The following is a 26,091-nucleotide window of genomic DNA, read 5'->3' as shown; positions in this document are numbered from 1 at the left end:
CGGAAAATATAACGGTATATCAATGTGTTACTTTTAATACAAATGCTAGTTTTTAATATCCAACTGATATTTAACGTAAATATCTCAGCAGTTCAGTAATTCTCAGATACTAATAACAGGTACAGCAGTTCCGCGATAGTGAAATAAGACTTACGCAAACGGCGCATGGAAACTACCGTAACACTCTTCCGGGTGTCGCGCTGCTTCTTTTACTGTCTATGCGCTGCTTTAGGTTTTGTGAACGTAAGTTTCGTTCAAGAATACCAGACTCCACCGCAGCGACGATGTTTGACACCTTTCGCACACCGTACCGTAGGGTTAGTTTGTCTACGTCAGTGCGCATGCGTGTGTTTACTCCGCTGTCATCCCCATAGACAGCGTTCATTTCACAGAAGGTAGTCTCGTTTTTACACTTTTTATTTTATTTTATTTTCATTCACTTTGCGGAATTGTTGCGAAGAATATGACGTTTTCTGAAATGTCAGTTCAACGTTGTTGTGTTTTAGTCTAAATTTCATCACGCAGTTGCAACAGAGCTCTTCAGAAATACAGGATTTATAAGTTTTTATCGATAAACTGATGTTTAATCATATTTCTGAGTTAAGTTTCTCCTCCAAAATGTTTGGATTTCTATCATTAACGTTAACGCTACTAGTATTATGATTGCAGTTGCTCATTTGATATTCATCATCATATTTATTATTGTTAAGGGGATACAAACAAGAAGAGGTTTAACGTTACGCGTTTGTTGTTTCAGAAAAGCGTAAAGGTTATTTGTCAAATAATATTTCTGTTGTTTAGTCTTCTGATTTGTATTATAGTATTTTGATAAGCGATTGCTTCCTTAAATATTATGTGAACTATAGAATAATGTCATTGCACTAAATTTAAACTATAATATTTTTTTTCTCCATGTAATTGCAGTTAACATGCAATTGATTGTCCAAAACATTACATTAAGTAATTTTTTTAATGTAGATTATTTGTGACCCTGGAGCACAAAAGCAGTCATAAGTATGTTTTTAGAAATATCTGACAATACATTGTATGAGTCAAAATTGTCGATTTTTCTTTTATGCCAAACATCATTAGAATATTAAGTAAAAAAAGTATGTTCTATTAAGATATTTTGTTAAATTTCATACTGTAAATATATCAAAACTTAATGTTTGATTAGTAATATGCATTGCTAAGAACTTTATTTGAACAACTTTAAAGATGATTTTCTCAATATTTAGATTTTTCACCCCCTCAGATTCCAGATTTTCAAATAGTTGTATCTCAGACAAATAATGTGCTATCATAACAAACCATACATCAATGGAAAGCTTTCAGCTGATGTATAAATCTCAGTTTCAAATAGTTGCCTGTTTTTGTGTTCCAAGGTCACATTTGAACAATAAGCATGCTAAAGTGTCCTTCGTTTTCACAAGGGTTCTTCTTATATAACTAAAGTTTATTTATTAGTCATTTATCCTAAATCATTGATCTCTGTTTTGTCTGAACGTGTATCGCAGGGAGCATCCAGGCTGGACTCATGGACAGCAGTGAGGGTCCAGCCCAGAGGCCTGTGACTCTGGACATAGATGGAGCAGATGAGATGCTAGAGGCCTCCGTCCCGTCCCAGACCGACCCGACAGAAGACTCCTTCCAAGAGGAGAGCATCGATCTGGACGCCGAAGCATTTGTTTCGCCGCAGGATGACAGCTGTCACTCTGAGAGCCTGATGGACAAGCTGAATGACCAGATGATGGAGAGCGTGATGATTTCTGACTCCCCAAATAGTGAAGAAGAGGACGTGGTCCCCATCGACTTGCTCTTGGAGCAGAATGAAAACAAGGAGGACAAAACACCTGACAGAGATACAGAAGCAAGAAACGAAGACGTAAGCACAGCCAGCACTGCTGAACCTGACGAGGCATCTGAAGCTTTATGTAAAGAAGAGAACGAGGAGGAGAAGATTGTGCAGGTGGATGACAAAAGGGAAACTGTTTCACCAGACGACATGAAACCACAGGCTCCCAAAACCCAGGAGACTGCGCTTGAGATGGATACGGATACAACCCCCAAAGACGAAGCTATCCCAGTGTGTACCCTCTTCAGTCAAGGTGTGCAACCCAAAGCACAAGCTCTGATTCCTGACGGCTTTCAGCCCACGCTGGTAAAATCTCCAAGTTTTACCATCGGCAACACAGAAACCCCCAACAGACTGGTTCCTCAGGTGTGCCAGCCGAGCCCCAGCCTCAGCAAGTTCTTCACGGACAGCAGCGCGGTCAACCCCGCATCAGACTTCTTCGATTCATTCACAACATCCACGTCTTTCATATCGATCAGCAACCCAAACGCAGAGTCGCCCAAGACAGCCGCCCCTCCAGAGTCTCCTCTCTTATCTGCTCCCACCGCGGCAGGCACGTACTTCACCCCCGTCGCCCCCAAACCTGGAGGAAGTCCCGTAGAGCCCATGAACAAGCTCCAGGCTGTGTTCCCGAGCGGAGACGACCCCTTCGGAAGCGCTCTGATCACCAGTGACCTGGATAAGCGCTATGACGCATGGCTTCCCTCAGAAGACACCAGGAGAGTGCTGATATCGGTGGCCACACAGCAGATCAGTCCTGTCCAGATAGACCGAGAGCAGCTGGCCATGCCTGGACTCAAGTTTGACAACCTGCAGGTCAGTGCAACAGTACAGTTTAAAAACTTCAAAAATGAATGAATGTCATTATGAAAGGCTATCTTTCACCATTTTTAACAGGCTTTGTATTGCATGTCAAGAGTGGATAGAAATGAACAGTCTGTAATGTCCAAGAAGAACCTTTGGCATCGAAGGAAATGGTTCTTTAGATGATTAAAAGTCCTTCACACTAAGAAAAAATGGTTCTCCGGATAACTCTTCACTGAAAGGTCCTTTGAGGAACCCAAAATAGTTATGCACTGCGAAACCGCATTTTACAAACATTGTTTTAAACTGAGCAGATGATGTCAAACACACCACCCAGTGACTTTTTGAAACCCCAAGGGCTTTGGTGTAAACTAGACATGGTATTTCTGTATCTCTGCATTGTGGGTGATGAATTAATCTTTATAGGGAAAGGGAACACCAAAGCAATTTCTGTAAAATAAATTCTCATATTAGAATGATTTCTGAAGATCATACAATACAATACAATATTTATTTATAAAGCACATTTAAAAACAACCAAGGCTGACCAAAGTGTTGTACATAGCAGAGAATAAAATGCAGAGCAGTACCGGACAAAAGAAACCATAGAAAAAAATAAAACAAAAATAAAAAATAAGCATTAATCGTATCAGAATCAATGAGCATCAAAAGCAAGAGAAAACAAAAAAGTCTTTAAAGAAGATTTGAAGATGGAAACTGAAGGAGCCAGTCTGATATAGAGAGGCAGACTGTTCCAAAGTTTTGAGCCTGCAGTCGCAAAAGCACGGTCACCTCGTTTTTTAAGCCTGGACCTAGGCACGATGAGAAGACAGTGATCGCTGGATCTCAAAGTACGAGAAGGAGTGTACAGACAGAGTAGATCAGTCAGGTACTGAGGGGCCAAATTGTTAAGAGCTTTATACACAAAAAATAAAATTTTAAAATCAATTCTAAATTTTACAGGTATGAATGGAGTTTGAATAAGATAGGGGTGATCGACTCATACTTGCGTGTCCCAGTGAGGAGTCTAGCTGCTGCGTTTTGCACTAGCTGTAGGCGAGAGAGAGAAGACTGAGATAGACCAAATGACTTTACAACAATAGGTTTCATGTGACACTGAAGACTGAAGGAATGATGCTTCACAGCAATCAGTCACATTCTACAGTATATTAACATAGAGAAATGTTTAGGAAACAATACTGTATTTTTATAATTAAGAAAAAACAATCTTTCAGGTCTTTAACTTGCAGTAAATAACATATTTAGTAAATAAACTATTTTTAGTTAACTAAGATAGATACTAAACCAGAGACAGTAGTCACTTTTCATTGCTCTTGGTGTTTTAACTGTGTAACAGCGAGTGAAGCAGAAACTGAAGCTCTGGTGTTTTCAGGGCGATGCGGTGAAAGATCTCATGCAGCGGTTCTTGGGCGACCAGGCCGCTCTGAAGAGACAGGTGCTCTCGGCCAACTCAGTGGAGCAGGACTTCCTCGGTCTCAAGCGGCTGATAGTGAGTAGCACATCATATGTACTGACTCATTTAAGCACAGACATGCACCTGTTTGGTGTCTTCTTTGTGTTATGGCTGGGATATTTTAAGTTGGAGGTGAGCGACATTTATGGCGAAGCTTCACTTTTTGTGTTTGTTCAACTTCTCCATTTCTTTTTGAGTTTCATCACTGTATAAACTAACTTGTGGCAACTAGCACTGATTTTCCCCAAACTGTAAATCTGAGCTCAAACCCTTCACTGTAATGTATTCCAGCCATTAGTTGTAGTAGTATAGTCAATCACAATAGCTATTTGAATTTAATCCTTTCAACAAAAACCCAATAGGATTTTTCCATTGGCTTTTTTGATTATTGCAGAACATAAACCCTGTGTGATCAAACAAAAGTTTATGATTCTTGCATGTTTTGTCCAATGTGATCTTCACAAAAGAATACAACTTATGAATTTTGAAGCATAGATGCAACTGGCAGAAGTGAAGAGCTAAACACAGAAACAGAAACACTAAAGAGAAGTTGTGCTATGGCTGCAGCACTCTGTTGAGAAAATAGTAATAGTCAAGAATTAAAGTGCTTTCGTTTTCTATTAAATCTGATTATTAATTCTACACCACTCCTTCCAATCCAATCAATTTCATTCGGATTAAACTCATTCAGATCAATTGAGGTGTTTACATGAAGGCTTTTTTTTTCGATTGACCCTCCAATCTGATAATAAACAGGTTATTGGGTGCATGTAAACATGGTGATGTTGCTTGATTTTGTATTACTAGCAAAATCATCACACACACATAAAGCATGTATCAGGGATATTCAGTATATCTTCCATATACATTGTATATCCCATAGTTTTGGCCATCTCTGTCTGAGATTGTGTGTGTGTGCAGTGCTGAATCGAGCAGCATGAAGTGTCAGCTGGAGCTCCAGGGGCCCAAAATTACTGCCTCACTGATTTACCTCTGAACACACAGACAGGCCTGAGATGCACAGCCTTGCCCGCTGTGCCCACGACCTTCACCGAAAGACAAGGAGACACTGCGTGTGTGTGTGTGTGTGTGTGTGGAGCCTGTGCAAGCTTGAGCTCTAATCCCCAGATCCTGGACTTCACAGGCCAGATCACACAGCTCTGAAGGCAGAGAAACCCTCAGAAGTTCAGTCCTCTGTATATAGTGAGGCGTTCACAGGCAGTGCACTGTATTGCTCTAAAAAAAATACATTTACATTCATGCATTTGGCAGATGCTTTTACCCAAAGAGACTCACATTTCTTCCAAACTGTAGATTCATTAGTTCATGCACTCTCTGGGAATCAGACCCATGAACTTGGTGTTGATAGTGTCATGCATTACCGCTTGAGCAACAGAAACCATATGTGTGTGCTCTCTTGATAAAAGAAAGAAACATTTATCTGAATCATTTGCAGTTAATTACAAATATTGACATTGACATGTCCCATCCAAACTTACTGTTTTAATAGGAAACATGTTCTGAAAACATATTTTCATATTTTGTTATTGTTAATAATATGCATGATAATAAGCACCTTGTTAATAGTGACAACTGGTCCCTATGCTAAAGTGTTACTGAAATTTTAAATGCAATTCAGATACGTAAATCTTTTGCCTATTTGTGTTTGTGTGGAGATGGGTCAGGTTTTTTTTTTGTGTGTCAATAAGTGATGGATAACTTTTGACTAATTTTTCACTGTGTAATATAAAAGCGTCACTTTGGAAAGGTTTGTTGGGAAAAAAATAGTCATGGGCCTTGTGGATAAAGTAAAACTTATTTTTGTTGTTTCCATATTGTCATGCAGTCGTGGTTTTAGTAAAGGCGCACGAAGGAGGAGTAGGAATAAAGGGGTTTTTAATAAAATAAACATAAACTTTGACCATTCAGAATAAACATCAGTCCAGAACGAAAAACAGAATGAAACCTTTTAAAGAAAGGGAAACAAAAGAGCAAACGAGATGATTAATATAACACCGGTTGAAACCAATGAATGAAGACTAACATGAGAACAGGAAATGAACCAAATGAGGACAGACAGGAACTAAACCGAAATCAAGACGTGACACATGCAGTGTATTTGTACACAGGACTGAGGTATAGCTGTTGAAATAGTCTGGGACTGGGACTGCTGTAGAAGAGCATGCTGATCCAGATCTGTCATCCCCAGAGAGAAGAGATGTGTGTTTCTCTTTTATTCTCTGTTTCTTCTGATCTGGCTCTTGTCTTCATGCGGGGTTGCAGCGATTATTTTTGGCTTTTCTCGTGGCACCATCCTGACTTCCTCTCCAGCTGTTTAAAATAATGTTCCTCCAGCTTATTTCTATGCTGACAAAGGACTGGATCTCTTGCTTCATTTCACGGTTCAGTTTAGATAGTGAGACAATTTAGGGATTTGAAAAAAAGATAAGATTGCATTTACATAGAATCAGTCAATTTAACCTGTTAACTGTCACCCGTCCCCTCGGTGGGACGCCTATTTTACTTCACTATATTACAGTTAAATCCTAATCTAATCATGACAAACTATATATCATTGGAAAGACTCCTAAATAGATATTTTACCAATATTTTTGTTAAAAATTATGTACTCTTTCACTCAGAAATTGCAAATTGTGATACAATTTATTTTCTTTTCATAATTGCAAAGAAATGGCAAGTAGCATTGAATTAAACATGAAATTAGAAAGACTCGAATGGTATTTTCTTGTTAAACATGATCCAATAATCTTTGTTTTATTTACAACTTCAAAAAGGTTTTTGTTTTGTTTTGTTTTTTTAAGATTGAAGTTGTTACTTGATCATTTCTTGCTTGATTTTAATAAGGATTCATTAAATATCTGATGTGTTGATGAGAAGTCAAGCTGTGAAAGCGTATAACTGTTGAAATGAGCCGCCATAGTGATGTTCCTTTACGGTCTCAAACTGTCACAGGAAGCAGAAAGATGGGTCTGAAATCAGTATGATTTTCATTTATAAATAAATAAACTAATAAATCCAAAGAAAGTCATTGACCTACTACTGAACTTAGAGCAGATTTTATGAGAACATCAGCCAATTCATTACTGCTAGACTGTATTGAATTAATGCTGTACAAATGAGTACGTTTATTGAAATTAAATGTGATGCTTTCATTTTGTACGTAGGCTTTTTTTCTAGAATTTAAGTAGAGTTTGAAAGCCATTCTGAATTACTGAAGTTCAATCGCAAAACAATTTTAATTTCACTTTGAAGTCAACCCATTGATTCCTATGTTTACAAAGTTTGATTTGTTTCCAGATTGAAAAGGGGAAATGTGTCTTGGACTCAAGGTGTGTTTATACTGACAACCCTGATCCATGTGACTGGAAAGTACAATACAAATGAATTATCTTCCTGTATTTTTGTGAAAAGATGCAAATAGATCCTTGCCCTTAAACTCCCTTTCCTTCCACCACAAACAGGGTTTCTGTTGCACTGTCAGGTTAGACACTATTAATAACTTTTACAAGGCTGTAGTCACATATTTAGGATTAAGTAAATAAAAAGGCCATTAATACATTGGTGATTTTTGTGTCTCTTTAAAAAGCAAATTGTGTGTGTGTGTGTGTGTGTGTGTGTGTGTGTGTGCGCGCTCTTGTTTTTGTGACATATAAGGAAGCAACTCTGTATAATGACATGGGTATGACACAGGTATTACAAGGAGAGGGTGACTTATGAGGACATAACCCATGTGTGTGTGTGTGTGTGTGTGTGTGTGTGTGTGTGTGTGTGTGTGTGTGTGTGTGTGTTTGGAGTTCCCCGAGTATGCAGTATATCAGGAAGGACCCTCATTTCCCCTTTCATTGACTTCTCTTATGTTTTATCTCAGTGGTGGCTGCTGCTTTTGCCCATTTCCTGCCAGTGGTTTTCTGGCTTCATTTGCCACTCTAATGAAGATTTAGAGTCTCTGGGATCTTTGACTGAAGAGAGAGAGTGGGAGAGAGCAGAAAAGAAGGCAAGCAGAAGTGAGAGGAGGTTATGGGGCGATAAAAATGCAGAAGAGAGACTCCGCTCAGGATGAGAAATGAATACAGATGGGAAGACAGTGCTAACAAACAGCATCCCATCTAGGGGACTTGCACACCACCATGATCCAAGTTACAGTCCTCTGCTCTGCTGTGAGAATTGCACAAAGTGTAACCAACAAGAAGTGTAACCAAAAAACTACATGAGGTCAAAGGGTGAATTTTGATTAAGATCTATAACAAATCTAGATATTTTTTAATCCTATATTCTATTGTATCTATTTTTCTGATTAGATGATTCATTGTTTTGCTAAAATGATTAAATGTATGTAAATGTAAAATAACTTTGCCGATGCACGGTTTACAGATTTGTCTTTACAATGGCATGCATTGAGTAAAGATCCTAGATTGTATTCCCTTTTTTTCCAAGTTTTATGGAGTTATGGAAATATGTTACATCAGCTTTATAATTAGCATAGATTAGTACATCTATGACTCTTTCCTGTAAGAAATTAAGATCACTATTGAGGTCCAAGTCTCACTATTAACTCATGCTTTGTTGCTTATTCATAGTTAGTAAGTTAGTTGTTATGTTTGGGTATGGGGGGATCCAAAAGATGTTCATGCATAATATTCCATTAATATGGACTTTATAACTACTACTACTAGTATAGTAATATGCAGTAGTGTCAGTTGGTCCCTAAACTAAAGGGTTAACAAGATTAAATATGGCACTGCCCTTGCTAAAACATTTCTGTCTTTTGGATGAATCTCTTGTCATGTCTTGGCAAGACAAGTCTCATTTATGTGCAATGAGCTGGTTATTTTCTAACCCCTTTCAATCCAGTCAAGATTTCATTCAGATCGAAATCAATTGAATTTATTGAGGAGTTGACATGAAGACTTTTCAATCTAGTCATTATAACATTGATAACAGGTACACAAACATTGATGGGGCTTACATGGCGACCCCCCTTCCTCACCTGGGACAGTCAGATCACCTTTCCTTATTTCTCACCCCTAAGTATTGACCTCTCAGCAGCCGTGTGAAGCCATCAGTGAGGACTACTGGACCAGACTCTTTACTTCAGGACAGGTTTCAATACACGGACTGGAGTATGTTTACTTCTCAGCCTTCCTGTCACAGGGCTGTGTGCTGAGCCCATTCCTCTCCTCCCTCTACACCCACAACTGCAAGCCTGTGCATGGATCCAACTCCATCATCAAGTTTGATGACACCACGGTGATTGGCCTCATCACAGACAACGATGAGACTGCCTACAGAGAAGAGGTACAGCACCTGGCCACATGGTGCGCTGACAACAACCTGCTCCTTAACACCAGCAAGACCAAGGAGCTCATTGTGGACTTCAGGAAGAAGAAAGAAAGCATGCATGACCCCATCCGCCTTTTCTTCCTCAGGACACTGAAGAAGAACCAGCTGTCTTCAGCCATAGTGGTGAACTTTAACTGGTGTGTGATCGAGAGCATCTTAACCAGTTGTATCACAGTGTGGTATGGGAACTGCTCAGTTGCTGACTGCAAGGCACTGCAGAGGGTGGTGAAAACTGCCCAGCGCATCACAGGGACACCACTTCCTGCTATTGAGGACATCCAGAGGAAACGCTGTCTATGTCGAATTCACAGCATTCTTAAGGACTCCTCTCACCCTGACCATGAACTGTTATATAACGCGATATTGCAGATTATTAAGATATATAAGCAGATTATTGGGGTAAATGTAGCAACTGCAGACATCCAAAAAACAGATCTATGCCACATGTGAGTTAAACTTTGCTGTGAACAAGCCTGATATGTCAGTCCCCTGTTTGTATCACAGTAGAAATTAATTCCATTTCGATGCTCATTTTGAAGGTGTTTAATTGGAAGTCTTGGCTTAATAAAAGGTAACATACACAGTCTCACCTAATCTCATGTTAATCTTGAGTACCTATAGAGTAGTACTGCATCCTTCATATCTCCAAAAAGTCTTTAGTTTTATCATATTTATAAAAGAAAAATACAGCTTTCCGATTTTTTCCCAAAAAAGCCGAGCTCCTGGAGGCGTTCTGTGGGCGGAGCTATAATAATGCTGTTTCGTGCTGTTTCCATTAACATACCTTCACTTATATGCTGATTTCCAACAAAATACACAAATCTGATGCAATTGTACTTACATGAATGGGGTCTTTTTATAACAGGGACGGCTCCATGTTTTAATCGCAAACGATGTGCAAATCCAGCATCGACTTGGGCCTTGTTTATAAAGCATTCGTCACTCAAATGACCAGAACACACAAACGCACTTGATACACTCTGTCGCTGCCCCGGAACAACAACAAGCATCCACTGTTCGTGTAACGCTGGGTTCTTGGGAAGCTGAACATGGTAAACTTTCTGTCACATCCAAAAACGCACTTATTTGGAGGCATTCATGAACAAATCCTACGCAGCGCTGCCGACGATTTTGAAGCGCGTTGATGAGCTCGGTCTCGCTCTTCTCTGATCAGTGTGTGTGCGCGGCACGCTTTCCAGAGAGAAGTGCTCATATAAGGACTTCCGTTCTCGTCTACGTCATTAGATCCATGATCGAAAAAATCCAGCCGAAACTTGTACCAACCTGGAAGTAAAATTTTCGGCACAGAAACTCTGTCATTCTTCTAAATTATTTTTTACAACTTTGGCCATGTTTAGCATGAGAATCCATCTCTTTAACACTGTGAACAGCTCTGAATACACGAAACACCATTGTACCCCCCCTTTAATGTCTTCATCTCTTCTCACAGAGCACTAAGAACTGGAGGGCGGCCGTGGACCTGACGGGCAGACTGCTGACGGCTCACGGTCAGGGCTACGGCAAGAGCGGCCAGCCCACCAACCACACCACTGACTCCCTGCAGGTGAGCAGAAGCACTAGCACACCGGGGCCAGATTCAGCTCGTGCCAGGAGTTACTAAAGACACATCCAAACATTAGCCATGAAAGGCCATGAGCACAGTTATCTTTTTGCATATGATTAGTTCACGACATACACTTGTCTATTATTATTACCTTCTTAATATTTACGTTAACCTGCAAGATAATGTTTAATGGTATTATTAACCCAGTGTGTGTAATACTGAAGATAATGATTGCTCAATTTGGAGGCAATACTTGCTAGTTTCATAACACCTAATTTCATCAGTAGATTTTATCACATTACTGGATATGCACTTTATTTAACATGCTGAATGAATGCCATCATAGTAACCTAATATTTTAAAGACCAGAAAACACTGGTAAACTACACTTACAGAAAGAAGTAAATGTTGGTTAGTTTTCCTGAAGCAGAGCGCTCTCTTCTCTCTACAGCTGTGGTTTGTGCGTCTCTCTCTTCTGGTGAAGCTCAACCTTTTCCAGAATGCAGAGCTGGAGTTTGAGCCCTTCGGGGATCTCGATCATCCAAATCTCTACTATGAGTATTATCCTACTGTTTACCCTGGAAGGAGAGGTAAGAGTTCTGGAGTTATTTAACTACAGTTCATGCAGAAGGATGTGTTAAGATGTTGAGGAATAGCTATCCATACAAAGAAATCAGTCAATTATTCAAAAAGATGCACTAAATCGATTAATAGTGAGATTAAAGACATTTAACGTTATGCAGTTATGTTATGTAATATACAGGCTTAGTGAGCAAAATAGTTCTCTTTAAAAACATTTTAAAAAATTACTGTTCAAAAAACTTTTGCCAGGAAGTGAAGTTCTTTCTCAAAAGCATTCATAATATCAACCCAACAGAGCTTTATTTCAAGACATGCAGATATATAATATACAAAGTTTTATATTAGGTCTGCGTTACAGGATCGGTCCTGATATCAAAGAGGCGCATGATCAAAGCCACTCATTTCACCAGCATGGAGTCTGTTTCTTGACAGAAAAACAGAAGAGAAAGAGCATGCATTAGTGTTGATATCTATCTCTGTGTGTTTGTTTTGCCTGCTCTAGGCTCGATGGTGCCCTTCTCCATGCGTGTTCTTCACGCCGAGCTCCCTCAGTACCTGCAGAAGCCTCAGGAAACTCTGGACCGTCTCCACAGAATAAAGAGCGTCTGTCAGAAGGTGACCTGAACTTTACACCTCAGCGCTCGCACCTGCAGGCAAATTGAATTAGCCTCGCTGTAATTAGTGCTGTAAAACTTCTGTTCCTGTCCTCTCACAGATCCTGAGTAACCTGCAGGAGGGTTTAGCTGAGGACGGGAGTATGATGAACCTCACGCAGGACAACAGACTCGGTACAGACCACTCAAATCTGTCCTCTGTGGCTAGTGCAGGTCAAATACATAGCGCTGTTGAGTCAGAAAGAATGGAAAATCTGACACCTTTCACTCACCCTTCAAACTAGTTATTTATACATTTATATTGATATTTTCATGTAAGTTAAGATGATTGAATTATAGCACAGACTTATAAAGAGATTTGCAGACATAAAACTTTCTTAAAATCTAGGTTGAGGATAATGTTTAAATACCTTTTTCTAATATTAAAATACTTTCTAGCATGAGACAATGCCCAGACTCCCTGTTGGGACAAAAAATAGGGAAAATATCAACACAAAAAAGAAAACTGTGCTTGTCATGTCTGTTTGAGGTAAAATTCCATTAAAAAAAAAAATAATAATAATAATAAAAATTACATACACTCAAACATATATATATATATATTTATATATAACATTAATTAATGAGGACATTTGTTATTTTTTTTATTATTAATCTTTTAAACATGCATAAAAATACAAAAATTCATTGTTAGTTCATTACATTTACATTTATGTATTTAGCAGACGCTTTTATCCAAAGCGACTTACAGTGTATTCATGCTATACAATTTATTTTATTTTTTTAACCAATATGGGTGTTCCCTGGGAATCAAACCCATGACCTTTTTTGCTTCTAACACAATGCTCTACCACTGAACCACAGGAACAGTTCATGTTATCTCCGATGAATTAAATAATACAAATACATACTGTATTTTTGGACTATAAGTCGCACCTGAGTATAAGTCGCACCAGTCCAAAAATACTTCATGACGAGGAAAAAAACATATATAAGTTGCACTGGACTATAAGTCACATTTATTTAGAACCAAGAACCAAGAGAAAACATTACCATCTCCAGCCGCGAGAGGGCGCTCTATGTCTTCAGTGTAGACTACAGGAGCACTGAGCAGCATAGAGCGCCCTCTGGCAGCTGGAGACGGTAATGTTTTCTATTTGTTAATTTCTCTCAGTTCATGTCAAATTAATTTTGATAAATAAGTCGCACCTGACTATAAGATGCAGGATCAGCCAAACTATGAAAAAAAAGTGCGACTTATAGTCAGGAAAATACGGTACTTTAGATTTTAATAATATATGCTGTAGAGCTGCAACTAAAGGTTATTTTTTCTGTTGACTAATCTAACGATAATTTTTTCGATTAGTCGACTAATCTAACGATTATTTTTATTAAAATAAGTTATTAATCTAATGTTCTTTTTTTTGATTAGCTAATTAATCCTTTGGATAAATAAAAAAAATATATATAAGTACAAATTCTAATATAATATTTATAATATAACCTTTATTCATTTTTTCCCTAAAAAACTTCAAGTTTTTACAGTATACAAAAATAAAGAGGCAAAGAAAAATTATTTTACTATGGCAAATATGAGTTTACGATATCATTTATAATTAAACCACAGTAGCCACATATTTGCAGTAGTCTGAGACGTCATGAAATGTTCTTTAGCATCACAAACCATAAAATGTAGTCAGGGTTCTGCTATGGTTTATTTTCATAATAGGTAAACACAGGTCACAAGTTAACACGATCACATTTCCTTGATTCAGCAGCTGACGATGTGCCACCGAGAGTCCTGTCTTAAGGATAGATCGGTAGCTCTGTGATTCATGACTGTTGTCTCGTAGCGCTGTCTTTTAATGCTTGTTCGAAACCCGCACCAACACAGACTTACTTTATTTTTTTGTTTATCCTACTTACTTCAGCCGCTATGGGTGATCATACCAATAACTTTTTTAATCTTTACAAGAATATCAGAATCATGCAATGAGCAAGTCTGCGTTTATTAGACACTTAATAATATCACATCAGTTTGTGCTTTTAGAATCGCTGAATCTGCTGCGGTTGTTCCATCACATCTGCAGCGGAGACCTGAACCGGGATAACACGGTAACCAGTTAAACCGTAACACCGGAGAGCGCCAGAATGTTTTCTTCTGAGGTGCTCGAGCATCACAGTTGTGCTGTCGTCGTGCACCATATCGGTTTTGCAAATGGAACAAAGGGCCATTTTATTTGTCCTCTGTTTAAAGTATTCCCATACTTTTGATAACAGTGGTCTCTGTTTTTGTGATAGAAAGCAACTTTCTCCATTTCCAGGAGCAGAAGCTATTACGCGAGATGTACACACTGTGACGTGTCGATGCATTTCACGCACGTCGACGTATTTTTGTAGTCTACGTAATCGATGACGTCGACGCGTCGTTGCAGCTCTAATATGCTGACATTAATGTTAGGTTGATGATTATTTATTTTTATTCAAATTAAATTAAATTAATTAAATAATATATACTATGCGTGTATACATTCACCGGCCGCTTTATTAGGTTCAACTGTTCAAATACTTGGTAACACAAATTGCTAATCAGCCAATCACATGGTAGAAACTCAATGCATTTAGGCATCTAGATGTGGTGAAGACGACCTGCTGAAGTTCAAACCGAGCATCAGAATTTGGAAGAAAGGAGATTTAAGTGACTTTGAACGTGGAATGGTTGTTGGTGCCAGACAGGCTGGTCTAAGTATTTCAAAAACTGCTGATCTACTGGGATTTTCACACACAACCGTCTTTAGGGTTTACAGAGAATGATCTGAAAAAGGGAAAATATCCAGTGAGCAGCAGTTGTGTGGACAGAAATGCCTTGCTGATGTCAGAGGAGAATGGGCAGACATACACTTATGCAAAATGTATTTTAAGATTGATATTTACTTTCCTGCCCCTTGAAATACATTTTTGAATATATTGACATTTTGTTTAAATGAAATATATTTTTAGTGTGAAAAATACCAATACTTTTGGTCCAAATTATATGTATTAGTATATATTTGTAATATATATTGGCCATGGAAAAGTCTATATTTTTAAATATCACCATTAAACTTGGAGCCTCTAAGCTTTGTCTGGCCCGTGAGTCTGCTCTCTAAAGCTACCTTGAGAAGAAGCCGTCGATGGTAGCGTAAGATCCCGTCTCAAGCGATCCATCAGAGCTGATACCAGATGCATCTGTAAGTCCTGCATGCTCCATTGATTCCCTCACATGTTGTTTTGGTGAAGACAGAGATAAATACATGCTTCAGCGTAGCTGTGAGGAGAGTGTGTGACTTCAGCAGCCCCCTGCCGTCTGTGGGTGTGATGTGCTTTCAGCGGGACGTCTGTAGCAGAGCTCTCACCCTCAACCCTTTCTGTCTGGCTGTTCATTGCTCCTGTGTGCCCCCTGGCAGCATGAGGAAGAACAGGATTGATTCAGAAAGACCACATACATACTAGAATCCTGTAACATTGAAGGTGCAATTTTGTCTGAGCTGTAGGTGCTTCAGGTTCAAGTTAATAGAATTTTCAGTATTATCAGTTTAATGTTCTGTCCTCCATTTAGTTTGCCGATACAATAGCAAAACCCAAACATCAGTGTGACCACAGTAGAAAATGTTTTATTTAGATTTTTATTCTGCAATTCTAATCAATACCTCTAATATCTCAGAGATTTATTTAAATATGTTGTTAATTGCATTTAATTTGATGGACATATCATGAAAATAATTTGGTTACATTAAATGATCACCACGATCAAAACTTTGCTGAAAAATCTGTTGCATATCATCAGGCTTTTGGGGAGCGTTTATTTCTTCGTCTCTCTATAATTGGATTGCTTTGCATTTTATGTTTTAAATATTTGAATATCTTACTAAGACATATTGTAGATTTAGAGTGATGACTAACATTTTATGAAAGTGTCTGCTATACTGTTATAAAGATCACATTGATTTACATTTCAAAGCATCAAAATTTCATCATATAAATATCATCATCTGCACCAAATTGCATATTTTTGCTCAGTTTGGGTCTGTTTTCTCTTCTTCACGTATGAGTTCGATATTCCCAGTATATGGTACTTTATGAACCATAAAAGCCTGATGTATCAAATATGAAAATCGATGAAAAAAAAAAAACTGATTTATTTATTTATTTATCCAGTTTCAGCAAACTACTTTTGCTACTTTTAAAGGGGTCATGAATTGTGAAATTCATGTTTGATCTTTTGACATTAAAACCAGTCCTGTAACTTTCCGTAGTGGACTAAAAACTTATATTGAAACCAATCTACTAAACTTGTTTTGGAATGTGTCACATTATGACATCATAGTGCAATGAAAGCCCATCCCTGCAGTAGAAGATCAAAACCTCTTTGACAGTGGAAAAACCTTCCTTCTGATCCAAACATTAATAAAGAGTAGATGAAGTTCCAGATCACGTCGGTAACAACCTGGTCATTTCGTTTCATTTTTCTGTGAATTAGTTTTTAAACAAGACACAATTACACACAGAATTTTCAGAGAGGTTGATACTAAAAGAAAATGCTGTGCTGACTATATTGAATCAGACAGTAATTTCGCAACACAAGTGTAAGTAACAATGTTTTAATCATGTATCACTTTTGCTTTTTTGCAGTAAGCCCTTTTTTATGAATGTGTGAGATATCCAGTACATTAGACCCTGTAGGGAAATGTTTTGAAGAATAACAAAGTGCAGTAAATGGTAAAACTGTTTGCACTACAAACCAGTTTGTTCATAATTAAGAAAATATGTTAAAATAATATGGTTAGACACAACAGTTTGCAGTATCAAGAAGCAAAACTAGTGATTCTATACAGTACATTTTTTGGATATTTCAAACAGTTTTTGGAGTCATTTTCATCGTTTAGTTTCTGCGTAGACCTTTGCATTCACCTCTCTCGCAAACGCTACATGTGCGAGTCAGGCAGTGATGTAGAATCGACAGGCGAAACAAACCGGCGGTGATGTATAATCGGTAGGCGGGGCAAACAGGCAGTGATGTATAATCGTTAGGCGGGGCAAACAGGGAGTGATGTATAATCGTTAGGCGGGGCAAACAGGCAGTGATGTATAATCGGTAGGCGAAGCAAACAGGCAGTGATGTAGAATCAGTAGGCGAAGCAAACAGACAATGATGTAGAATCGGTAGGCGAAGCAAACAGGCAGTGATTTAGAATTGGTAGGCGGAACAAACCAGCGGTGATGTATAATCGGTAGGAGGGGCAAACAGGCAGTGATGTAGAATCAGTAGGCGAAGCAAACAGGCAGTGATGTAGAATTAGTAGGCGAAGCAAACAGACAATGATGTAGAATCGGTAGGCGAAGCAAACAGGCAGTGATTTAGAATTGGTAGGTGGCGCAAACGGGCAGTGATGTATAATCGATAGGCGACGCAAACCAGCAGTGATGTATAATCTATAGGCGACGCAAACCAGCAGTGATGTAGAATTGGTAGGCGGGGCAAACAGGCAGTGATGTAGAATCGGTAGGCGACGCAAACCAGCAGTGATGTAGAATCAGTAGGCGAGGCAAAGAGGGAGTGATGTAGAATCGGTAGGCGGGGCAAATAGGCAGTGATGTAGAATCGGTAGGCGGGGTAAACAGGCAGTGATGTAGAATCGGTAGGCGGGGCAAACAGGCAGTGATGTAGAATCGGTAGGCGGGGAAAACAGGCAGTGATGTAGAATCAGTAGGTGGGGCAAACAGGCAGTGATGTAGAATCAGTAGGCGAAGCAAACAGGCAGTGATGTAGAATCAGTAGGCGAAGCAAACAGACAATGATGTAGAATCGGTAGGCGAAGCAAACAGGCAGTGATTTAGAATTGGTAGGTGCGCAAACGGGCAGTGATGTATAATCGATAGGCGACACAAACCAGCAGTGATGTATAATCGATAGGCGACGCAAACCAGCAGTGATGTAGAATCGGTAGGCGACGCAAACCAGCAATGATGTAGAATCAGTAGGCGGGGCAAAGAGAGAGTGATGTAGAATCGGTAGGCGGGGCAAATAGGCAGTGATGTAGAATCGGTAGGCGGGGTAAACAGGCAGTGATGTAGAATCGGTAGGCGGGGCAAACAGGCAGTGATGTAGAATCGGTAGGCGGGGAAAACAGGCAGTGATGTAGAATCAGTAGGTGGGGCAAACAGGCAGTGATGTAGAATCGGTAGGCGGGGCAAACAGGCAGTGAGGTAGAATCGGTAGAAGAGGGTAACAGGCAGTGAGGTAGAATCGGTAGGCGGGGCTAACAGGCAGTGAGGTAGAATTGGTAGGCGGGGCTAACAGGCAGTGAGGTAGAATCGGTAGGCGGGGCTAACAGGCATTGATGTAGAATCGGTAGGCGGGGTAAAGAGGCAGTGATGTAGAATCGGTAGGAGGGGCAAACAGGCAGTGATTTAGAATCGGTAGGAGGGGAAAACAGGCAGTGATGTAGAATCGGTATGAGGGGCAAACAGGCAGTGAGGTAGAATCGGTAGGCGTGGCTAACAGGCAGTGATGTAGAATCGGTAGGTGGGGCAAACAGGCATTGATGTAGAATCGGTATGCGGCGCAAACCGGCAGTGATGTAGAATCGGTAGGCGGGGAAAACAGGGAGTGATGTAGAATCGGTAGGAGGGGCAAACAGGCAGTGATGGAGAATCGGTAGGAGGGGCAAACAGGCAGTGAGGTAGAATCGGTAGGAGCGGCAAACAGGCAGTGATTTAGAAAAGGTAGGTGGCGCAAACAGGCAGTGATGTAGAATCGGTAGGTGGCGCAAACAGGCAGTGATTTAGAATCGACAGGCGGAACAAACCGGCGGTGATGTATAATCGATGGGCGAAGCAAACAGGCAGTGATGTAGAATCAGTAGGCGAAGCAAACAGGCAGTGATGTAGAATCAGTTGGCGAAGCAAACAGACAATGATGTAGAATCGGTAGGCGAAGCAAACAGGCAGTGATTTAGAATTGGTAGGTGGCGCAAACGGGCAGTGATTTATAATCGGTAGGTGGCGCAAACGGGCAGTGATTTATAATCGATAGGCGAAGCAAACAGACAATGATGTAGAATTGGTAGGCGAAGCAAACAGACAATGATGTAGAATCGGTAGGCGGCGCAAACAGGCAGTGATGTAGAATCGGTAGACGGCGCAAACAGGCAGTGATGTAGAATCGGTCGGAGGGTCAAACAGGCATTGATGTAGAATCGGTAGGCGAAACAAACAAAATTATTTAGAATCGGTAGGCGGCGCAAACTGGCAGTGATGTAGAATCGGTAGGCGGCGCAAACGGGCAGTGATTTATAATCGATAGGCGGGGCAAACAGGCAGTGATGTAGAATCGGTATGCGGCGCAAACCGGCAGTGATGTAGAATCGGTAGGTGGGGCAAACAGGGAGTGATGTAGAATCGGTAGGAGGGGCAAACAGGCAGTGAGGTAGAATCGGTAGGAGCGGCAAACAGGCAGTGATTTAGAAACGGTAGGTGGCACAAACAGGCAGTGATGTAGAATCGGTAGGTGGCGCAAACATGCAGTGATTGTAAAATCGACAGGCGGAACAAACCGGCGGTGATGTATAATCGATGGGCGAAGCAAACAGGCAGTGATGTAGAATCAGTAGGCGAAGCAAACAGGCAGTGATGTAGAATCAGTAGGCGAAGCAAACAGGCAGTGATGTAGAATCAGTTGGCGAAGCAAACAGGCAGTGATTTAGAATTGGTAGGTGGCGCAAACGGGCAGTGATTTATAATCGGTAGGTGGCGCAAACGGGCAGTGATTTATAATCGATAGGCGAAGCAAACAGACAATGATGTAGAATTGGTAGGCGAAGCAAACAGACAAGGATGTAGAATCGGTAAGCGAAACAAACAGAAAATGATTTAGAATCGGTAGGCGAAACAAACAAAATGATTTAGAATCGGTAGGCGGCGCAAACTGGCAGTGATGTAGAATCGGTAGGCGGCGCAAACGGGCAGTGATTTATAATCGATAGGCGGGGCAAACAGGCAGTGATGTAGAATCGGTAGGAGGGGCAAACAGGCAGTAATGTAGAATCGTTAGGCGAAGCAAACAGACAATGATGTAGAATCGGTAGGCGAAACAAACAAAAAATTATTTAGAATCGGTAGGCAGCGCAAACTGGCAGTGATGTAGAATCGGAAGGAGGGGCAAACAGGCAGTGATGTGGAATTGGTAGGCGAAACAAACAGAAAATGATTTAGAATCGGTAGGCGGCGCAAACAGGCAGTGATGTAGAATCGGTAGGAGGGGCAAACAGGCAGTAATGTAGAATCGTTAGGCGAAGCAAACAGACAATGATGTAGAATCGGTAGGCGAAACAAACAAAAAATTATTTAGAATCGGTAGGCAGCGCAAACTGGCATTGATGTAGAATCGGAAAGAGGGGCAAACAGGCAGTGATGTGGAATCGGTAGGCGAAACAAACAGAAAATGATTTAGAATCGTTAGGCGAAGCAAACAGACAATGATGTAGAATCGGTAGGCGGCGCAAACAGGCAGTGATGTAGAATCGGTAGGTGGCGCAAACAGGCAGTGATGTGGAATCGGTAGGCGGCGCAAACAGGCAGTGATGTGGAATCGGTAGGTGGCGCAAACAGGCAGTGATGTGGAATCGGTAGGCGGCGCAAACAGGCAGCGATGTAGAATCGGTAGGAGGGGCAAACAGGCAGTGATGTGGAATCGGTAGGCGGCGCAAACAGGTAGTGATGTGGAATCGGTAGGAGGCGCAAACAGGCAGCGATGTAGAATCGGTAGGAGGGGCAAACAGGCAGTGATGTGGAATCGGTAGGCGGCGCAAACAGGCAGCGATGTAGAATCGGTAGGCGAGGCAAAGAGGCAGTGATGTAGAATCGGTAGGAGGGGCAAACAGGCAGTGATGTAGAATCGGTAGGTGGCGCAAACAGGTAGTGATGTGGAATCGGTAGGAGGCGCAAACAGGTAGTGATGGAGAATTGGTAGGAAAGGGGAAAACAGGCAGTGATGTAGAATCAGTAGGCAGCACAAACAGGAAGTGATGGAGGAGGAGTGAAATACACATAGAAAAGATGGTCAGTTCTGACCTCTTCAAGTGGCATGGATACCAACGAGATCAAAGGCGGATATCACATTATTCACAAAGTAATTCATTTTGCTTTAATACTAATGTGTATTTTAGATTTTTATAGAAATATGACAACAATCATCTCTCACAAAGAGATCGCACTGTCATAGTGTTTGGGAATATTCATATAAAACCAGTTAAAAAAAATATATATATATATATATATTTTTTTAGAAGAGAACACAGCATCACAGTTGTCTGAACCAATGAGCATTAAGCTGTATCATCAGTCAGTCAATTCCCATCATGCATTTGATCAGCGCAGTCGGTGGAGAGCAACTCGCCGTCATGACAGTTTTTTGGCACACTGCAGCATAACATCAGGGCAAGTCAGACGTACCTCGGACACTTTTCTAACCAGCATGTATCTTGCGGATGATCACGGGTGATCGGCTCTGCACCGATTTTTCTCATCTCAAATGAGCTTATTGATCATCTTCTGTGGTGGCGGTGCTCAGAACATCCCACATTCGTTTTGACAGACCGTCTTCAATATCAGCTGTTTTTAGAGTAACAACAAAGTTTTGAGTTCTGTAACTTACAGGATGTCTTCATAGAACAAAAGATCAAGGGAATTTTAGTTTCTCAGTTCATGACCCAATTAATTAGTATGCTTTCAGGAATATTCTCACATTTCTGATTTGTGTGTCAGGAGTGGAGGAAGCGTGATATTGTCAGTCTGTGTGGTCACACAACATCAGAACTGAGACACATATGCTGAAGTCTGTTCTCACACACACATACACACACACACACACATGAGATCAGATCGGCTCACTGATGGGGGTCTATAGTGAGCCAGAGGGGGAAAATAAATGCAATTGTCACTGTGTCTTTTCCTCCTGCACTATAATTCCCGCCAGCAGACAAATAATTGATGGTTTAGAGCCAGGAAAAAGGATGGAAAGACTGCAATTTCCAATTTTATTCCATTTGCTCAGTCTTTCTCTCTCTCTCTCTCTCTCTCTCTCTATGCTCTGTGTTTCAGCCTCCATCCAGCTGTGGAGGTCACGTCTGAGCAGAGTGATGTACTCCATGGCCAACTGTCTGCTAATGATGAAGGTACGTGAGTGGAAGAGATAGCAAACACATACTCACTCACACATTCATATGTGACCTGAATCATATCTGTGCACATGTTTAGACTCTAGGGTTAGAGAGAGAACAGGCTTTCCTTCCAGCAGGTGCCTACTGAGAAAATAGCTTTTCTGATTACTGTTCTACTGGTAAAACAGTGTGTATGCACACATAGTCTACTGTTCTCTGTAGTATACCAGACTGTCAGTAGCTAAAGAAATAACAGTTTTTTTGCAAGTTATCATGGTCAACAAGTGCCATCTGCTGGCCAAAGACTGTAGTGACACACATTAGCAGACTCACACCGAAGAAACTCACAAACCTGAATCCTTGTTGTAGTGCATCTTTATATATATATATATATAAAGGAAATCCACATATTACATGTATACTATATATATAAAAAAAATATAAAATATATATATATATATATATATTAGTATACATGTAATATGTGGATTTCCTGGGGTTTTAATGGGTAGAAAAAATAGGTTACACTTCATTTTAAGGTGCTGTATAATTAAATTCAATAATTAAAATCTAAATAAAGTTTTTATCAATTATAAATTCTTAAACTGTTGTCAATTTTATTCCTGATTTATGTTTATATTTCACTTAGGTCTTGATTTATTTTCTATAAAATACACATAAAAGGGTAACACTTTAGTATAAGACTCCATTCTCACTATTAATTAGTCACTTATTAGCATGCCTATTATTAACATCCAACGCACTTTTGGTCTTTTCAGTGACCACGTCTGTCAACCTCAATGATAAAAATGTTTCTTAACAGTAGTTCATACACCTTTGAATGAGATTAACTATCATCTGCAGTTGTCAAATCTCATTCACCCCGCAATATTCAAATGTACACGTCACGATGCATTTGGTCCGTTCCTCACACAGAGCTATGACTTTAGGAAACATGGAATGAATCACTAGGTTAGGTTCCTAACAGTCATATATGTATTTTATGGTAATGTCATGGTGTTTTTGTTTTTTTGGAGCTTGGCAGTCATCAAGAGTATTTCAGCAGAACACAGGTTCGAAGCAGTGAGATGGTGTGTAATCCTGACAGACTTGTAAAAGGTGTTTATTTTCTCTTTGACATGAAGGACTTTGTGCTGGCAGTGGAGACGTATCAATCCATCATCGAGTACGAGCCGGAGCAAAGAGTGCAACTGCTGAGTGGAATGGGCCGCATTTTCCTACAGGTGCATCAGATGGCATCAACAGCAAAACACTGTTTACAATTCACAAATTTACAAACTTTAAAGTATAAGCATGCATCTGCAATATGTACACTACTGTCCAAAAGTTTGCAGTCAGTGATTTTGAGAAATTAAGAATTATGTCCATCAAGGGCACATCAAAGGTCTGGAAAAAAATAAAAATAATACAATGCTGTAAAGCTTCACGTTGGACCAATTTTTGGTTGAAATATGCCGTGTTTACCTGTAAGTGGAAAGCCACAGAACGTCTGCCGGATGAGGGAACGATGTCTTCGCTCTGCAGAGCTGCTTTTGTTTGAAGAGGATCAGAGTGTGTGCTTCTCTCTTCATGTTTTATCTCCACACAGACCATAATTAATGTTCTGTTTGTTCATATGATTAGATTGGAGACATCCGAACTGCTGAGAAGTATTTTCAGGATGTGGAGAAAGCCTGTCAGTCAAAGGGGAAAACACCTGAAGAAGACACCTCAGTGCTGATGAACAGGTGAGCGCTGATTTCATGAAATCTGTTGACACTCCAGCCCATCGAACGCTGGAATAACTGATTGCTTTTTTTCATTTTTGAAAGATGCGTTTGAAGTTTCTTCTGCTCATCGAGGCTGCATTTATTTGAAACAAAAATACAGTAAAAGTTATATTGTGAAATAATTTTACATTTTAATATAGCTGTTTTCTGTGTGAATATCTGTTCACCTGTGATGTATTTCTGTGATCAAAGCTGTATTTTCAGTATCATTACTCGTCTTCAGTGTCACATGATCTTCAATTATTAATAATGGTTCTTCTTATTATGAATATTTAAAACACTTGTGTTTTTTAACCTAACATTTTTTGTGGCAATCATGTTACTTTTTCAGGATTCTATGAGCAATATTTACTTAAATACAAGAATTTATAAGAATAGATATTTTAAATGATTTGATGATTTAAATAATTGTATATTAATAAATTAATATAAAAAAATATTTCCTGTCACTTTGGTCAGTTTAATGTGTTCTTGTTGAATAGAAGTTTTTATTTGTTTATTTTTATTTTGTTGATGTTGTGCATTTTGGTTTATTAGCATCATTTGGCATCAACTGTTTTCAACATTGATAATAATCAGAAATGTTTCTTGAGCAGTAAATGATCATATTATTCTGATTTCTGAAGATCATGTGACACTGAAGACTGGAGGAATGATGCTGAAAATACAGCTGCACATCACAGAAATAAATTACTATAAAAAATGTATTTTTGATTAAATAAATGCATCCTTAACAAGCTTTCAGAAGCATTTGTTCATCTGTAGTATACGTGCTTCTGTGACTCTCCTGAAGCTGGATGTGATGTCGTCCACAGGGCTTTTGTTTATATGAGTCAGAATAACTATGCAGACGCGCACATGTGTTTCTCCAGTGTCCTGAGACTCGATCCCAAGAACCCAGTGGTAAGTTAAACATGTGATTGAGTGATGCACCGCCAGACAAACAGCACTGGATAACCTGCCAGCAATAACAACGCCAACTTTGTTCTTCAGGCAAACAACAATGCAGCAGTGTGTCTGCTGTATTTGGGGAGGCTGAAGGAGTCCCTGGGCCAGCTGGAGAGCCTGGTGCACAAGGACCCAGCGCTCTACCTGCACGAGAGCGTGCTGTTCAACCTCACCACCATGTACGAGCTGGAGTCCTCACGCAGCACACAGAAGAAACAGGCTCTGCTGGAGGCCACCGCCTGTAGAGAGGGAGACAGCTTCAACGTCCAGTGTCTCAAGCTAGTATGAGACGCCCCCGTCCAACACACAGGACACTACCGGATGATTACGAGTGAAAATACTGTTCTGCATTTACAGCTTTTACAAGTTCACATATGTTGTGCTTACCATGTACAGACAGGACCAAAGTTAACATGACAACTCAATGATATTTGCGCCGCACAGAGCAGAAAAAGGGTTAAAGTTACTTGCGTTTCAAGAATCAAGAGAAATGCTTCTAAATGCATTAAGTGATTGTTTTCAAAGAGTCTAAGCTAATTATAACTGTACTGTGTATTTCTGAAGATGAAAAAAGGAAATCTTGTTAATAAATGTGTTAAAACCTGACCTGATGTTGAGATGTGGTTTATTAATGCGCCATATATTAAGGAGAACTATTTTGTTTTTGTACTCTTTTACAAATTATTTGATTTTAAAATGGCATTTCCCTGCCACTTTAAATAAAAAAGGCTACTTTTTGACTCCTCCTAGATTGTTTGTTCAATTCACAAAGAGAGCTGCAACTCCTCAGCAGTTTAATCAAGGTCAATTCAATTCAATGTATTTCTTCTTTAGTGCCAGTGCTAACCAAGCCTTGGAAAATCAATCATACAAAACAACAAAAACGCCAGCCATTAGTTA

General features: G+C 39.9%; 1 protein-coding gene and 1 long non-coding RNA gene across 5 annotated transcripts; both read left to right on the top strand.

The window, feature by feature from the left end:
* The first annotated feature begins 268 nt into the window (after window positions 1–268).
* On the top strand, window positions 269–25,797 carry trappc12 (trafficking protein particle complex subunit 12). 2 transcript variants are annotated; one of them, XM_052580601.1, is made up of 12 exons: window positions 269–395; window positions 1,518–2,671; window positions 4,053–4,169; window positions 10,945–11,058; window positions 11,510–11,648; window positions 12,143–12,255; window positions 12,356–12,428; window positions 22,395–22,468; window positions 23,599–23,697; window positions 24,098–24,201; window positions 25,059–25,146; window positions 25,237–25,797. In XM_052580601.1, the coding sequence occupies exons 2-12, from the start codon at window positions 1,538–1,540 to the stop codon at window positions 25,477–25,479; spliced, it is 2,298 nt and encodes a 765-aa protein (XP_052436561.1). In that variant the 5' UTR covers window positions 269–395; window positions 1,518–1,537; the 3' UTR covers window positions 25,480–25,797. The 2 variants fall into 2 exon arrangements, with proteins under 2 accessions (XP_052436561.1, XP_052436560.1); XM_052580600.1 differs by lacking the exon at window positions 269–395 and adding an exon at window positions 458–599.
* On the top strand, window positions 18,149–22,387 carry LOC127976286 (uncharacterized). 3 transcript variants are annotated; one of them, XR_008157764.1, is made up of 3 exons: window positions 18,149–18,398; window positions 18,535–21,005; window positions 21,108–22,387. It is a non-coding gene; the product is annotated as an uncharacterized LOC127976286 (long non-coding RNA). The 3 variants fall into 3 exon arrangements; XR_008157765.1 differs by having other exon boundaries at window positions 18,149–19,023; window positions 19,058–21,005; XR_008157763.1 differs by having other exon boundaries at window positions 18,149–20,822; window positions 20,891–21,005.
* Window positions 25,798–26,091: the final 294 nt, after the last annotated feature.

The sequence above is a fragment of the Carassius gibelio genome, chromosome B17, assembly GCF_023724105.1.
Source record: "Carassius gibelio isolate Cgi1373 ecotype wild population from Czech Republic chromosome B17, carGib1.2-hapl.c, whole genome shotgun sequence".
In the NCBI taxonomy this organism is placed as follows: Eukaryota; Metazoa; Chordata; class Actinopteri; order Cypriniformes; family Cyprinidae; genus Carassius; species Carassius gibelio.
The sequence above is the reverse complement of the archived record's forward strand: the minus strand, read 5'-3'. Positions and strand labels throughout refer to the sequence as shown.